This window comes from Artemia sp. Qi Xiang Cuo, chromosome 5 (assembly GCF_049724085.1).
Source record: "Artemia sp. Qi Xiang Cuo chromosome 5, ASM4972408v1, whole genome shotgun sequence".
Taxonomy (NCBI): domain Eukaryota; kingdom Metazoa; phylum Arthropoda; class Branchiopoda; order Anostraca; family Artemiidae; genus Artemia; species Artemia sp. Qi Xiang Cuo.
This window is the reverse complement of record NC_142798.1, coordinates 78,591,155-78,607,390: the sequence shown is the minus strand read 5'-3', so window position 1 is coordinate 78,607,390 and position 16,236 is coordinate 78,591,155. Positions and strand designations below refer to the sequence as shown.

General features: G+C 37.0%; 1 protein-coding gene across 3 annotated transcripts in view; it reads left to right on the top strand.

Moving 5' to 3' along the window:
- The first annotated feature begins 2,045 nt into the window (after positions 1–2,045).
- The window catches only part of RASSF8 (ras association domain-containing protein 8), a 160,486-nt gene continuing 146,295 nt past the window's right edge, over positions 2,046–16,236 (top strand). For 2 of the 3 annotated variants that reach the window (XM_089089952.1, XM_089089951.1), the window contains exon 1: positions 2,046–2,177. In XM_089089952.1, coding sequence (XP_088946078.1) covers positions 2,106–2,177 — 72 coding nt within the window. In that variant the 5' untranslated portion in view covers positions 2,046–2,105. The remainder of the gene's footprint in view (positions 2,178–16,236) is intronic. The other variant, XM_089089953.1, reaches the window with a different exon arrangement.

Below are 16,236 nucleotides of genomic sequence, written 5' to 3'. Positions count from 1 at the left end.
TAAATCAAGTCCAAGATCGTGATCCCGTTGTTTAAATTTTTAACAAAAATGGTAAAAAATGGGGAAAAAATAAGAAACAGTCAAATTTTCCCAAAGTTCTACAACGAAAATTTGTTAAGTTTTGACCCGATTTAGACCTTCATAATTAACTAGGCTCGGGCCCCACGGTCGTTCTTTTTAAGAATAAATAGCTCTTAGAGAAAATTACGGCGTGCCTCTGACTGACACCGATTGTACTTATTAGCAAGGAGTCTCAAATATGTTCTAAACACACCAAGTAATGCATCGTTCAAATCCGAACAGACGGGCAAGTCTGTTAAAGCCCTTTAGAACTCCGAGGGCACGTATTACATAATGACAAACGGAAATCTGAAAGAAGATGTGAAACAAAAAGCAACAATCAAAAATTTATAGGATCAAAAGTATTTTTTCTGACTTTTTAATCTCTTGTTTTTCAATAAACGGCAGAATTTGCTTCCCTTCGTCTTTGTCTTTTCATGATACGTGTTGTTGTAATCAATGTAATCCCGCAATTACAGTATCATACGTTTTTATGGATACTCTCCCCCCCCCCAAAGGTTTCAGTGCAGGGGATACGAGCTATACTAGTTCCTCATTATTAACAGATAAGGTTTTTTTATGGAAACGGTGGTCGTATAAACTTTGGAGAGAACTCATTGGATTAAAAAAAAAGTTCTAGTGCCATTTTAAGAGTCGGAAATGGCCAGAGGGCAACTAGCCACAATTTTCCACCTACGTCTTCTTTTTTATTGATGCAACCAACAATTTTTTTTAAATAGTCAATTGGTAAAAAGTGGGCCAACGAACATGCAAGCCTTCAAGCTTGGCACAACCCCTTAGAGCCCTGGGACAAGGGTGTTGTAAGTTATGCCCTTGGGGCATATAATGTTTTTATGGAATTGTAGTCGTGTAAACTTCAGATGGGGCTAATTTGATTGGAAATTGGAAGTTATTTTGCCCTTTATAAGAGTAAAAAGTAATTTAAAGGCAACCCGCCTCCAACGCCTATAATTTCCGATAATCAGTATCCAATCAAAAATTTGCAAAAATATATTTTTTTCATCCTTCTTGAAAGGTCCAGCCAGCAACTTTGTCTTTGGGGATGTCCCCCCCCCCCCCTCTAGCCCTCAGAGTGGGGACTATAATTTATGCAACTCTTTAATTGTTTGCAAATAGTATGCCCTGGGACAAAAGTTCCAATACCCTTTTTAAAAGTCAGTAATGGTCGGAGGACAACTAGCCACCCCCCCCCCCCATTTTTATGTCCTATTTTGCCTAGATGTATCCGGAAGAAATTCTGAGATAGTCATTTTGTAAAAAAAAAAATAGTCCAAAGACCCCCCCACCCTTCAGAGCCATTGGAAAAGGATTGTAAGTTATTCCACGAGGGTATATAAGGGTTTTATGCAATGGGTGTTCTATAGACTTCAGATGGGCCTCATTTGATTTGAAAGTTCTATTGCCCTTTTCAGATCAAACAGTGCTTTTAGGATAAATAGCCCCTTCCCCCGACACCCTTTTGTGAGACAGCCATTTTGTTCAAAATAGTTCAAAGAACATATAACAATCCAAAGATAAATTCAGCATTCATCAATTCCTGTGAGGATTAAAACAAACAAAATCATATGTAGCGCAATAGCACTTTTGGAGTGAAGAGCGACCTGGCAGAATGTTTTATTATTAAACTTTTTTGTGACCAAGGCACTTTGCATAAAAGGATTTGTCGTAGAAACTTTGAAATGAGCTCATTCGATTGAAAGTTCCAGTGCTCTTTTCAAGAGTCAAAAGTGATGGAAGGGCAACTCAGCTTATGCCCTCTGCAACGTCACTTAAATTAATACTCAGAGGTTTACAAGTTTAACAATACTAGTTTCTGAGATTTCAAGGTGGGCATATTATGGACATATCATAGACAAATATGGAAATAATTTGTCTGAAAATGACGCATTTTCGATTACATATTTATTAACCAAAAAGATGACAACTCTGTTTCTGAGTATTGCCTGAATTAAAAAGAAACAGAATAAGAATCCTTTTCTAGCTAGGCCTAGCTAGAATTATGCTAGAAATAATCTGATGTTGCAATGGAACTAAAAGTTTGGGTTGATGGCATACAAAGAGTTGTATGTGGAGTTACTGAAAAAACAACTTGTCAGGTAGGACTAGGCTATTTTGACCCATAAACTCTCCTAACCATTCTCATTACATTTCTGTAGGCTAGTTTTTTTTTCATTCTTATCTCCTTGAATGATTTTCAATTACTTAATAATTCGGCAATTTGGTTTAATTCTATAATTGGGGCTATTGAGAAGGATACATGTTACAAAACAATTTCTTACTTCATAATATGCTGAATAATTTTAGTTGACACATTTTGACTACAACTCTACTCTTTTTATCCCCCCCCCTAATGTGGAAATATTTAGGCTTGCCTAAATTATACAGCATATTTTCAGTAAAATTCTACTTTAGCTACTTTCAGCTATCTTGGAAAGGGCTTAGGTTAGGAAAATGAAACTTTCAGGGATGGTTCTACAGGCTAAAGTATAGGTAAAGTTCTACAAAATCATATTATTGAGTTAGGACTAAAGTGAATGCACCATTTGATGCCTTTTTTATGTTGATTACAAATATAATAGCCTAAGCATTTCTATCGGAAATGAATTTCAGCCCCCCCCCCTATGTAGACTATACCTAACCTAACCCAGAATTGGCCTTTATAGGGGGGGGGGGGGGCGTAAAGTAATTTACTTTATAAATTATTATTAAATTCTGAAAAAGCATAAAAAAAGACATCAAATTGTTTATTCACTTTAGTCCTAAATCAATAATATGATTTCATAGAACTTTACCAAAGTATATCCCAGGAAGGTATTTTGAAGTACCTACATCCACTCCTCCCTCTAGAAGGTCCTGACCTTTTATGACCTTTAAAAATCTGTGTGTTGTAAAAGTGAAACCTTGCAAAATACTACCTCCATGAAGCAGTGGAGGTAGGTACTTGAAAATACCTTCCCACAACATAGTTCAGCCTATAGACCCATCCCTGGAAGTTTCATTTCCCTAACCTAACCCCTTTCCAAGATTGCCAAAAGTAGCCAAAGTAGAATTTTACCCTATTTGTCATTCATTTTGACATGCCACACAATCAAAAACAGAATGATACTCTTGCTTCAACCTATGTAGGGTCTACCCTACCCATAAGTTGAATCAACTATGTTGAAATCAAGAACCAGAAAAATACATGGGAAGTGTGTTTCCCATGATAAGTGTGCAACTTGCTCTACTGAATTGGATGAAAGATCATCTTCCATAGAGTACCCTTTGACATTTTTAAGAATTGGAATTATGGTGAATTTTTAAACCTGTCACCTGGACAATATAAACTTATGCAAAATGATACAGTCCCTTCAAAGCTAGCATCTATTAGGCTATAGATAATTCCTTCAAGACTTTTGAGGATGATATTAAGAAAGGATTTGCCACAACTGGTCAATTAACTCAAACCATTTCCCTGCTAAGAACAGACATTACAAGTTAGCCTAATGTCTGTAGATAAAACTGTTAACTCTCCATGGGAGATAATCCTAGCTCACTACTTTTCATTCTTGTTTACACATAAATTCAATTTAGTAGCCAGCCAGTACACTATTTTTACCCTTTGCTTATATTTATACTGTTTTTCAACAGCCACCTAGTTGGCTAGAAAAAGTATTTATATACTGATGGTCTCAGCCCACAACTGATGAAGGAATTAAGCCCTGCAATATCAGCCCCACTGGTAAAACTATTCAATCTGTCGCTGACACAAGGAAAGCTTCCAGGGGACTGGAAGAAGGGAATAGTCATCCCAATTCACAAGAAGGGTAGCAAAACTTCTGCAGCAAACTACAGACCTATCAGCCTTACATGTGTGGCATGCAAGGTCATGGAAAGAATCATAAACAAGCATATCATTAACCATCTTGAGGCCAACTCACTTATCAGCAGTAGTCAGCATGGTTTTCACTCAAAGAGATTGGTGGACACAAACCTTCTTGAGTCATATAGTCTAGTAACTGACCTACTAGAGAGAGGATTACCTGTGGATATAATATTGTTTGACCTAGCCAAAGCATTTGACAAGGTTTGTCACTGATAGCTCATTCACAGGCTACTTACTCTATCTCTTAGTCCACAAGTGGTCAGTTGGACTGAGGACTTTCTGAGGGACAGAACACAGCAAGTGAAAGTGACAACCGGACCAAACAGCCATGTCCTTTCTGACAAAATCAAAGTCACTAGTGGGGTTCCCCAGGGCAGTGTCCTGGGCCCCACCCTGTTCAACATCTACATAAATGAGCTACCCCTCATCATCAGCAAAAAAACCACCCTATATGCGGATGATTCGAAACTCATAGGTCCTGCCAACTCCTCTTCTTCCATCCAATCCCTCCAAACTGATCTCAACCACATGTGCTCTTGGGTCAAAAGATGGCTGCTGGAATTCAATGCAGAAAAATGCAAGGTCATACACTTCGGACACAAAAACCCCAAACATCAGTACCTCATGACCCAAAATTCTGGAAGTCACCACACAATTAAGCCTGTCCAGGAGGAGACCTTGGCGTCATCGTTGACTCCCAGTTGAAATTCAGCTCCCACTCACAGAACATCTCAGCCAATGCTAGTAGAGCCCTAGGCATCATCAAACACAGCATCACCAGCAGGAGTAAACACGTAATCACCAAACTCTACAAAGGATTAGTAAGACCTAGACTGGAGGTGGTAACGATACTGGCCACCCCTCGATTCAAAAAGGACAAGGCAGTTCTTGAGCAAATCCAACAAAGGGCCACTAAGATGATTGCCGGCATGGAAAACAAGACATACAGTGAATGGCTGAAGGAACTCAGCCTCCCCTCCTTAGTATACAGACAGAAACGTGGAGACATGATCCAGGTGCACAAACTCCTCTGAACCAATTAAGAAAATGAGATCCTGGAGATCAACACCTCCCACAAAACACGAGGACACCCTAGACAAATCCGCAATCATCACGCTACAACTGGAGCAAGATGCAATTTCTTCTCGAATCAGATTGTGAACCTCTGGAACAACCTGAAGGAGGACACTGTTGCTGCTGAATCAACAGATGCTTTCAAACGCCATCTGGATGCTGAGTGGAAAGATACACCATGGAAGTTTGACTGGGAAGCACCAGAATCTTCCACCAGAACTTAACCAACTACAACAGTCATCACAAGGAGTGATTCAACAGGATTGAAAGTCCTTATTTAACTCCAAGCTGTGATTTAAGGTAATAATGCCTGGCTAATGTTGAAAAGGTGGCTATTGAAAAACAGTATTGATATATACAAAAGGCTAGAATAGTGCCCTGGCTGGCTAGTGAATCAAATTTATGTGTAAACAGGAATGAAAAGTATTGAGCTAGGATTATCTCCCATGGAGAGGTAACAGTTTTGGACCTGAGAGGACTAAAAAGACATTAGGAAGCCAAGATTGTCTGTCATAGAAAGCCATTATGCTTGCAAATAGTTTTCTTTTTAGAAGGGGAGGGGCTAGATAAAGAGTTTTGGCATAATCTTGTGGGTCATCTTGTGAGTTTCCTATTAATAAGCCTCTGTTGGTACTAATGCTGAAATTCATAAATACAGCAAGAATTCATTTTAAATTTTATCACATCAAAGTGTGCATAAACTAAAAAATGATAATGAACATTCCACTAAAACAAAACAAGAATAAACAATATCTTGAAGTTCTTGTAAAAAAGACCCTACTTGGTAGTAACCTTAATTACCTTAATTTTGCCTTTGGAGCAAAATAAGATCCAATGTTGGATCTGTTCAGCTCTGTTGTTGACATGGCAGTTAAAAACATTCTACACAAAATATAAAAAAACAGTGACTGTGTTTACAGCCCAGTGACATACCTTCCAACTAAGAGTGTGCTAGAATAGATGCAATTTAAGCCCACTTGGTAACAATGACCACAGATAGGTGTGATCAAGGGGACTATTCTTCTGTAGTTTAGAGTAGACATACCATACAATTTCAATTTCTGATAGGTTATGCAAGTTGGTTGGGTAAGACAAGCAGCATCAGCATCCTAGCACAACTTTGTTATATATATACATATATATTAATCACTATTTATGAGACACAGATGATGGACAGTTCTGGTTGTATCTTGTAGGTTTGGCTTCCCATTCTTTGTCAAGTCTCTTTTTAAAAACTTCAGCTGGTGTTGAAGACACTGTCTCTTTGCTTAAACAGTTCAAATCATTGATGACCCTTTGGCTAAAGAAATCTTGTCTCATTCTGGGGCTAACTCTGGGCTTATGAAGCTTCTTAGAGTGACCTTGTATTTGTGTTTTGTTGGGTAACTAGGTAAAGACCTTATTTTGGGGTCAGTTGACAAATTTATATGTGAGTATTATGTCACTTCACTTGCATCAGAAGTTTATAGGTGGGAGTTTTAGGTTAGATAGCCTTTCACTATATGGTTTCTCACCAACTCCAGAGATGCACTTGGTGGCCCTCCTTTGTACACCTTCAATCAACTGTATATCACCTTTGTAAAAAGGACCAGCAATGCAGGTTCCGAAGTCAAGAACTGGTCTCACAATTGCCATGTATAGCTTCAGGAATATTCCATGTGATATGCTAGTAAGTGTTCTTTTAATAAGTCCAAGGCAAGAATTTTCTTTGGAAACAGTTTGTGCAGTGTTCATGGAACTTCAGAAGATTGTCTATAGTGACTCACAAGTCTTTGCCACTGGTGCAAGTTTGGAGAGGAATGGAGGATGATGTCTGGTTATTATTCATAGTGTATTGGTGCAGAGGATTATTTATTTTATTTATTTATTAATACCAAAATACAGTAAACTTTATAAAGCTTTTTGCACTAAACAAAAAAAAAAAAGTCTATGTCACTGTTGACAACATAATACACACATACAATTCTGTGATAACTTACACACTCTAAAAACATGATAACTGAAACATACAGTAACATGTTGAACTAACTGAAACATACCTATTTGTTAATAGCTGAAACATACCAAAAAGTAAGCCTACAAAATAACTGAAAACATACTGGTCCAAATCTGCTAATACAAAAAGTAAAAATATTCTCAAAATGGATTGTGATAAGACCTAGTATAAAAATCTGTATAAGCTAAACTACTTTTAAAGACTGAACCACAGTACTTGCAACTACTTCCAACAGAAGTGAGTTCCAGGTCTTCCACACTTGGCTAGATAAAGAGTTTTGGCATAATCTTTTATGTGAACATGGTGGGTAAATTTTGTGTTGGTGTTGACAGGTACTACTGTATTCTGTAAAAGTGAAGTGATTTGGAGTGGTATTATCAATCCTCCTAACAATGCAGAATGTATTTATTAGGTTGGCTCTATCTTGTTGGAACTGAAGACTAGGCAACTGTAGTCTCTGCATTCTCTGGTGGTAAGGTACATATCTTAGGTAAGGTATGAGTTTGGTGGCCCTATGTTGCACTCTCTCTACCCTTCTCTATCTCTCTTATTAAGGGGATGCCATGCTGATGAGCAATACTCAAGTATTGGATGTACAGTGGATGCATAAAGTGAAATCAGTGAATGAAGATTAAACTTAGAAAATGTATGCTTTAGATGTAGTAATTGGTAATTTGCCTTATGGGTGATATCTGATACATGTTTATCAAATTTGAGACTTGAATCAAAGCAACCCCAAGGTCTCAAACATACTCCATGCTTGAAATTGATTTACCATCAAGAAAGTAGTGGTAATGTTGAGAGAGTCTATGCAAATAGTGCACAGCATTGCACTTGGTTTCATTAATGAACATAGGGTTTGCCATACACCAACAGCACAGAGCAACCAAATCCTATTGAAGTAAAGAAATCTCATGTTTGCTCATGACTGACCTGTAAACTTTTGCATCATCTGGGAACATTTTTAAGGTCAAATTCCTAACAACACATGGCAAATCATTGATTAAAAGGCAGAAGAGTACCAGCCCAAGACAACTGCTTTGTGGAACTCCACTTATGACAGAGCATCACCCACTGCAACCTCTTGGGTTCTATTTGTAAGGTAATCCATTACCTATGTTTTAGTTTGTGAGCTGATACCACAGATATAGTTGAAATTTCTCTATCAGAAGTGGGATGGAAATTTGTCAAATGCTTTGGAAAAGTCAATATAAATACAATCAAACAAAATACCATTATCCACCATAATTGAAAATCATGAATCACATCCAGAATTGGCATGTTACATGATTGCTGTTTATGGAAACCATGCTGAGCAGAAAGCCATGAGTTATTTTCCTCAAAATGTGCCTGGATTCTGCTCACCACAATTTTCTCCATTATATGGGAAAAGATTGATGTATTTGAAAGTGGTATGTAATTTTTATAATGGGACTTTGAACCATTCTTGTGCAGCTGCCTAATGATTGTTCTTTTCCAAGCTGAAGGACATTCACCAGACCAAAATGAATAGTGACCCATTTTGATATGTTGAAAGAGAGATGCTACCTATCTGCCCATGCCTGAATGTGGTCAAGGTCAGATTGTATTGATGATTTATCAGGCACACCAAATAGTTTTGAGTCGTCAGCATAAAGGGTTAAATGGTTGCTGGCTTTGGTAATACTACTACTACTACTAACAACTCACCACAGCACCAAGCCGCCTGCATTTATATAAAGAAGAAACAATGTGGGTCCAAAAACTGTTCCCTGGGGAATACTGCTTAGAACATTACAGGGCTGGGAGTAGGCACATTTGCTATCTGTTGTGAAGAGCCATACAGTCTCAGATCTACCAGTCAGGAAGTCCATTAGCCAGTTTACTAATTCATGGTGGCTTCCTGCTGCTATAAACTTTAAATGAAGCCAATTATGTGGGACCTTGTTTAATGCTTTGGCTAGGTCTAAAAGAATAAAATCAACAGGAAGGTCTTGGTCCAGTAACTGGGTAACCTGTTTGTAAGTGTCTAGAAGGTTAGTTTCTACAGTTTGTCCTTAGAGAAAGCCATGCTACCTGTTGGAGATAATTTTGTTGGTAAAAAGGTGTTGAAGAAGTGCATCATTAATAATACTCTCAAGGACTTCTGCAATTGCAGATGTGATGCTGATAGGTCTATAATTTTCAGCTTTGGATCCATCCTGCTTTTTCAAGATAGGTCTGATATAGGCTAGTTTCCATTGGGAGAGGACATACTTAGGATCAAGGGAATGTTGAAAAAGTATAGATAGTTCTGGGATACTTCACAAGCAGCTTCTTTTAGCAGATGAGGATGAATGTTATTAGGACCAGCACTTTTGTTGATGTTCAGGCTTTTGAGTTGTTCTTCAACTATAGAAGTAGTAGCTGTAATGCAAGTCATTTGCTTCTGGATGTTGTACTTTAAGTTGGGAATGGGAACATTATCAGGTTCATTTGTAAAGACTGATGCAAATTGCTCATTTAGAAGATCAGCTATATTTTGTTTCTTTGTCATCTTATGCTAGCTGTCATGTAAAGTAAGGTCTAAGGTATGGGGGTGAAAATTTCTATTGTGTTCTGTTGCCGAATTTCCATGAGTAGGGCCCAGAATTTTTGCCATTGCTTGTTGATCCCACCAAGGAGGGTCAACTCCCAGTTAATCTGCCTCAATGTGACTGTAACTGCCCTGTAGTCTAAAAATATCTTTTTTTTGTCTATTTCTTGCTTTGTGTCCATGGGGAGCTAATTCAATGGCATGGTGGTCACTTTTACCAATAGGCTGGAGATAATTTATCCTTTGGATCAGTTCACTATTGGTAACAAATACTAGGTCAAGTAATGTTGGTTTCTGGGGGGGGGGGGGGTGAAAACGTGTGGGCGGGTTGATTGCTTGGAAAACAGAGAGATCATGAATACAATCCATAAAGGGACTGATGGTGGATGAACTACAAGTAACTGGGCTATATGGAAACCCTTCCACAAGAGATTAGGAAAATTGAAGTCACCTATAAGAAATTCACCTTTGGAATTTTCTGTGGCTTTGCAGAAAATATTTGAGAGCACACACTTGGTATTGATGGAGGAGGGAGCTGAGTGACTACAGTATACACATTCAATCCAGGTTTGGTGTAGGTCTTGGCCTTGGTCTGTGATATCAAACCAAATGGTCTCAATGGATGGCAAGCTAGATTCTATATAAAGTTCCCAGACAATATATGCTGCCTTGACATAAGCAAGGACCCCATGATTGCATTTTTTTTTTGACAAGAGGTTAGAGATGGTTTGGTAACTGGGCAATTGAATATGCATATCTTCTCATCTAGTCTTGTTATTCTTTGGGCATACTTTGGTAAATAGAGCCAGATCATAATCTTTACTATTAATTAGACTTCTTAATTCATTTATTTTGTTAGTAATGTGATCTATGTTGGCTAATAGAAGGCAAAAGTCTGGACTTACTTTTGAGCAACCATTGATATCTGGTCCTTGTTCCTCATGTTCTGTGTGCATAGAATCATTAGATTGGCAGAGAGAATCATCATTGATTCTAGACTGGCTAATTGAAGTATCTGATGTGATACATGTTTCAAACAAGGATAATAGAGTAGAACATGGAGACATATAAACACTTTTATCATCATCATAACTATTAACACTATTTACAACATATGGCAACCTTACATTTGAATGGGTGTTGGGGGTGGGCATTTCTGCAACACCTGGTGCTCTGTTTTTTGGAATTATTTTCCCATTACAAATAGCAAGGTCTTTTTCTCCTGTGGTAACTCCAGCTTTCAGCTGTTCAACAAGTGTCTTATGTCTAGTTCTGTCTTCTCCTGATATCTTGCTATAAAAATGGATATCTGACTTTTGCTGGGAAGACTTTTTAACAATGGTATGTTTAATCAAATTTTTAGGCTCAGTGAATAGTAAAGGGGAATGTGTTTGAACTGATTCACTGACACCTAGGGGGTAGACATTTTAAGTTGGAGATAGGAACAGATGGCAGGCCATACTGGGACTCTAAATAGTTCTGAACATAAGTATTATCATCTGTTGTTACTGGAATGCTATAAGCAACTAGATTATTTTTCTGCTGCTCTCTATTTATTTCATTGTGCACTAGTTTTCTTTGGTCTATTTGCACTTAGTGGCTGATGTATCATCTTAGAGTCTTTGTTTCTGCCTTTTCAGTATCAGATGCAATTTGTTTAACTTTGTTGACATTGCACTTTCATTCTGCTGCAACTTCAATAGTATCAACTTTGCTTTTAGTTGCTTCTATGTTGCTGTTCAGTCCTTCAGATAATTTGTTCATTTGCTGGGATAGACTCATTTGTAAGCACAAATTGTATTTGTAACAATTTTGGTTACATCATCCATGGTAACGGCATCTGAATTAGCTTGGGTTTCAGTTGGATTAACTTCACATAGAATACACGACCCTTGGCAACCTATTTCTGAGATCATTTTATTAAGTAGATTGTATTCTTCAGCACTTAGCTTAAGACAGGTTGCACACAAACATCTTCCACACTTGTCACAATTAATTGCCTCTGCAGCATCATCAAGGCCAATACTACAGGCAGCACAGCTATCCTTATCCTTGCATAGGCTTGCTCACACTTGTTTATTGCCTTTAGGCTATGGCTTGATTTGTTTAATAAATGGCTTCCAGCAAATAGAAATCCAATATGGATGGAAAAAAACAAGATGAACACTGACAACCCTGCACGTTAAGAAGAAGGAGAAGTGCTTGATATATATTTAATATATTCATATATTCACTACAGAAAACAAAAATTATTGCAGAATTGGCAAAAATCTACATCCCAGATGATATGCTCATTCAAGCAAAAAAAGATCTTGCTTTACTCTTAACTATAGAAAAGCTATAGAAAATCAAATATAATAAAAAGAATTTTTTCCGCACCCTGGGGTTGCAAAGAAAAAACCTTACCCCAGTTTTAGAAATCACACATTAGACTCCATATTGCCTTTGGACTTATCTTAAATGGTGCATGTGCACAGACCCAGCGGCAAAAAAATTGAAACAACAAAAAATGATATAATATATCTCATATTTGGTCTTAGGAAACCCACAAGCACCAAGTTTCTGCTTATGGAGAGTGGATTAACAACAATAAGGGAGATACGTAGCTTTCTCTTGATTAAACATCTTACAAAAATTGAATCAAATAGCTCACACACATTACATAATTGGTTTTTGAAATCCAGCCATGTATAGAGGTATTGCAGATGAGTATGCCAATATTCAAAAGAAATTCCCTGTACCAGCAAAGTCTATTGCACCTACTTTCCCCCAATCCCCTCCATGGAATTGGTCATTTCCCATAATAAATACTGAATTTTCAAATTGGAATAAAGATTTAACCCCCACTTCTTTTCTCCAGAAAGAATTTGCAGAACAATACAATTACTAATAAAAATCACTTCCAAATATTTGTTGATGGGTCAAAAATAAATGAGAAGGTTGCAAGTGGTGTTTTCCTTCCTCACCTGAAAATTGCAATGGGCGAGAGATTATTTAATAATTTATCTATAATGTCTGCTGAGTTAAATGCCATAATCATGGCATTAGAAAACCTTAAGCAAAACCAACCTTTGATTGAAAATTCGAATAATATTATGATCTATTCCGACTCTTTATCAAGACTTGAGTTTCTGGCCTCAGCTCCTCAATATAAGTTGTACATTGACACTTATCATTGTATCAGTATTATTGATAATCTCTCTTCAAGTGTCATAAAAACTTACTTTCAGTACATTCCTAGCAACTCTGGCATAAGTGGTAATCATCAGGTTGATGAAATAGCAAAAAATGCTATAAATATTGACCAGCCAAGTGGGAGACCAATCCCAATTAGAGATATTTACCGATGGAGGCTATCAGATATTAATTTTAATAAGATTAATCCTATCCTTTCCCCCTTTCCCAATAAGTATCTTTCTAAAATTTATCATAGAATTCGTTCTGGAACAAATGGACTAAATTTCCTTGCATTCTCATATAAGCTTTCTAATTCAAGTGGTTCAATTCCCCTGTCCCCTCTTTTCAGGCATTGTAATATGAATAATGAAACAATTGACCATTGCCTATTTGAATGTAATATGCTGACGTCTGCACAACATACCTTGCTTTGTAAACTGTTAAAATTATTCAAACACCACAAAATCCCACTATCAGCCAAGAGCCTAGCCAACTCGCCCTGCACACAGAGCATAGAAACCGACATCTATCAACTTATATTTGAACTCCTAGAGTCGAAAGATCTGCTGAAAGATATCTGAATATATCTAATAAATATGAGGCAATCAAGCCAGTTGCTCTGTAGCCCACAGAGTGAATCAAAAGGAAAAGGGCTAAATAGTTTTACTGAAAAGCCCGCCTGCTGTTAAATAGAAGAAGAAGAAGATTCATCACAGGTCACAAAACCGCAACAGCAACCTTATAAGAAAATCGAAATATATTTTCTTGTGATTATTATCTCTTCTAATCAGCAGTTGTACTAAACCAATTCTGCTCAAGTCATCCTCAGGGCTATACTGTGGTGTTTATCCTCCCCATAGTATAGTGCAGACGGTTTGATATAATCTATTTTCCCTTCTTGTTTTAGTTTTATTTTTGTGTTTAAAGCTTTTTCCAATAGGCAATGATTAGAAGTCCTCCAAAAAAAAAGTCCCCCCAGATCCCAAATCAAATTCCAGTGAAAGTGTCATAGTAAAAAGATACCCATCCTGGCTGGTCAAGCACCCTATCTCAAAGTTCTAATGATAGCTCCAATTCGGAGAATAGGACAATGATAAGTGTAGGGGCTAATGTAACCATAAATGATGATAATGGGTTTCAAGAGGTCCTCTCTAGAAGTTCTGAAAAAAGGAAAAAAATCTCCCCAATTAAAAGCATTTCCCCACTCCCTGCCCAAGATCCTCCCTCCAAAAACTTAGGAATTTACCTTAAAATTACTCCCACTACCCCCTTTGAAATAAAAATGATCACTGCAATAATAGTTTCAATTTTTAAAATGCTAAAATCAATATTATCTCTTAACATTAACCGTGATGGATCTCTGCTAATAGCTGTAGAAGATCAGAAATCAGCAGATACAATAATTAACCTTGAATCCCTTCTGAATAACCCAATTATTGCATCTAATTGGAACCCAAAACGATCACCAACAAAAATAGTAGTTTATAATGTTCCCCCAGAGATATCTACTCAGGAGTTAAAAGAAGGCCTTTCAGATAGGGTTGGAAACACAATCCCAGTTGAGGATGTTACCCAACTTGGAAAACCCAACTCTAATGGCCTAAAAACTAGTAGATCCTTCTTATTCACACTGAAGGATAAAATTGATATCCCAGAAAAATTATTCCTGTTTGGGCAAATCAAACCACACAAGGAATACAAACCTAAGCCTATTCAGTGTCAGAAGTGTTTCAAACTGGGACATACAACAAACAAATGCAATGAAATTCTCCAAGAGTGTAGTAATTGTAAATCTTTTCATCCTAAAGAGCTGACAACTTGCAACAACACTCAGCCTACATGCATCAATTGCAAAGGCCCACATGAATCTACAAATAAATCATTATGCCCTGCATACAAGAAAAGAGCTCTAACACTCCAAATATCAACAGAGAAGGCCATCCCATACCCCTTTGCAGCAATGGAAGCAAATGCTGCCCAACAATACCAAATAAAGCCTGTAATGAAACCAACAAAAACCCCCAAGTCAAATGCCCCCAATGCATCAAGCACCCCTTATAACAAACCATCTTCTAAGCCCCCTAGCTCAAATCCCTATCAGAAGGAATCAACAAGTCAACAAGCCTCCTTGTCCGGTGAAATGAGGTCAGCCTGGCCCCCCCCTCCTACGTCGAAACAAAACAGAAAAACGACCAGGACTCAATACCATAACCAACAAACAGGATGCACAAACAAAAAAGCAATCCCCTACAATATGCTTATTCATTCTAAACTGTAATTTATTTCAGGCTTTGAACATACATCAACTACAGAAAACAAAAATGATTGCAGAATTGGCAAAAATCTACATCCCAGATGATATGCTCATTCAAGCAAAAAAAGATCTTGCTTTACTTTTAACAAAGCTGAACATTGATACACAGTCATATGAAGAATAAATCAACAACACAGCATATATCAATACTCCAATGGAATGTAAGATCACTCACAGAAAATAAGCTAAATGAACTAATATCATTTATGAATAATAATTCCATTAATATTGCTTGCCTCCAGGAAACTCATTTAACCCAAAATCAACAAATTAAGTCTCAGGGATATACTATCCGGATAAAGAATAGATTTTCAGAGAGAAAAGGAGGTGGGGTAGCTTTATTAGTTAATAATAATATAAAATTTTGTGGCATCAATTTTCCAGATTTTGCAAATGAGGTTGATGTTAATGGTTTCAGTGTTTGACTGAATAATTTAAAAACCTACATAAGCTTTTATAGCCCTAATGGCCAAACTACAGATGCCAAGGATTTCTTTAATTATATAAATAATTCTAATATGTTTAAAAATATCATTATTTGTGGTGATTTCAATGCCCACAGCCTTTTGTGGGGGAATAAACCAGCAAATAAAGCTGGTAAATTCATTGAGCATATGACTTTAAATAAAAATGAATTAGCTGTTGCTACCCCTCCAAACCTGAACACATATTTCAACCCCAAAAGTGGCAGATTCTCCACAATTGACCTACAAATTGTGTCATAAAATTTTTTGAACGCAACTTACATAAATAAAGTTGATAATCTATGTACTGACCACTTTTCTATAGTTTTTTCTCTAAATGAACCTGCTGTAACTTTATTCTATACATCCAAATATATAAACAGTAAATCAGATTTTTCGATGTTCTAAAATAAGCTAAACGATAAAAATACAAGTTTCACCCAAAGATCATGCATTTCTAACACAACAGTTTACACACATTCTGAAGCATTGACATCCTTAATAATAAATACAGCTAATCTAGCTATCCCCAAGACAACACCTAAGAAAACACTCCCTAAACAGATTCCTAAAGCATGGTGGACAAATGAGTGCCTAAATAAATATAGGATAAAAAAAGCAGCTAGGACAGAATTCTGAACAAAACCATCACCTACTACATATTTAAAAAAAATTAAAAGCAGAATCTAATCTAAAAAGGACTATAATAGA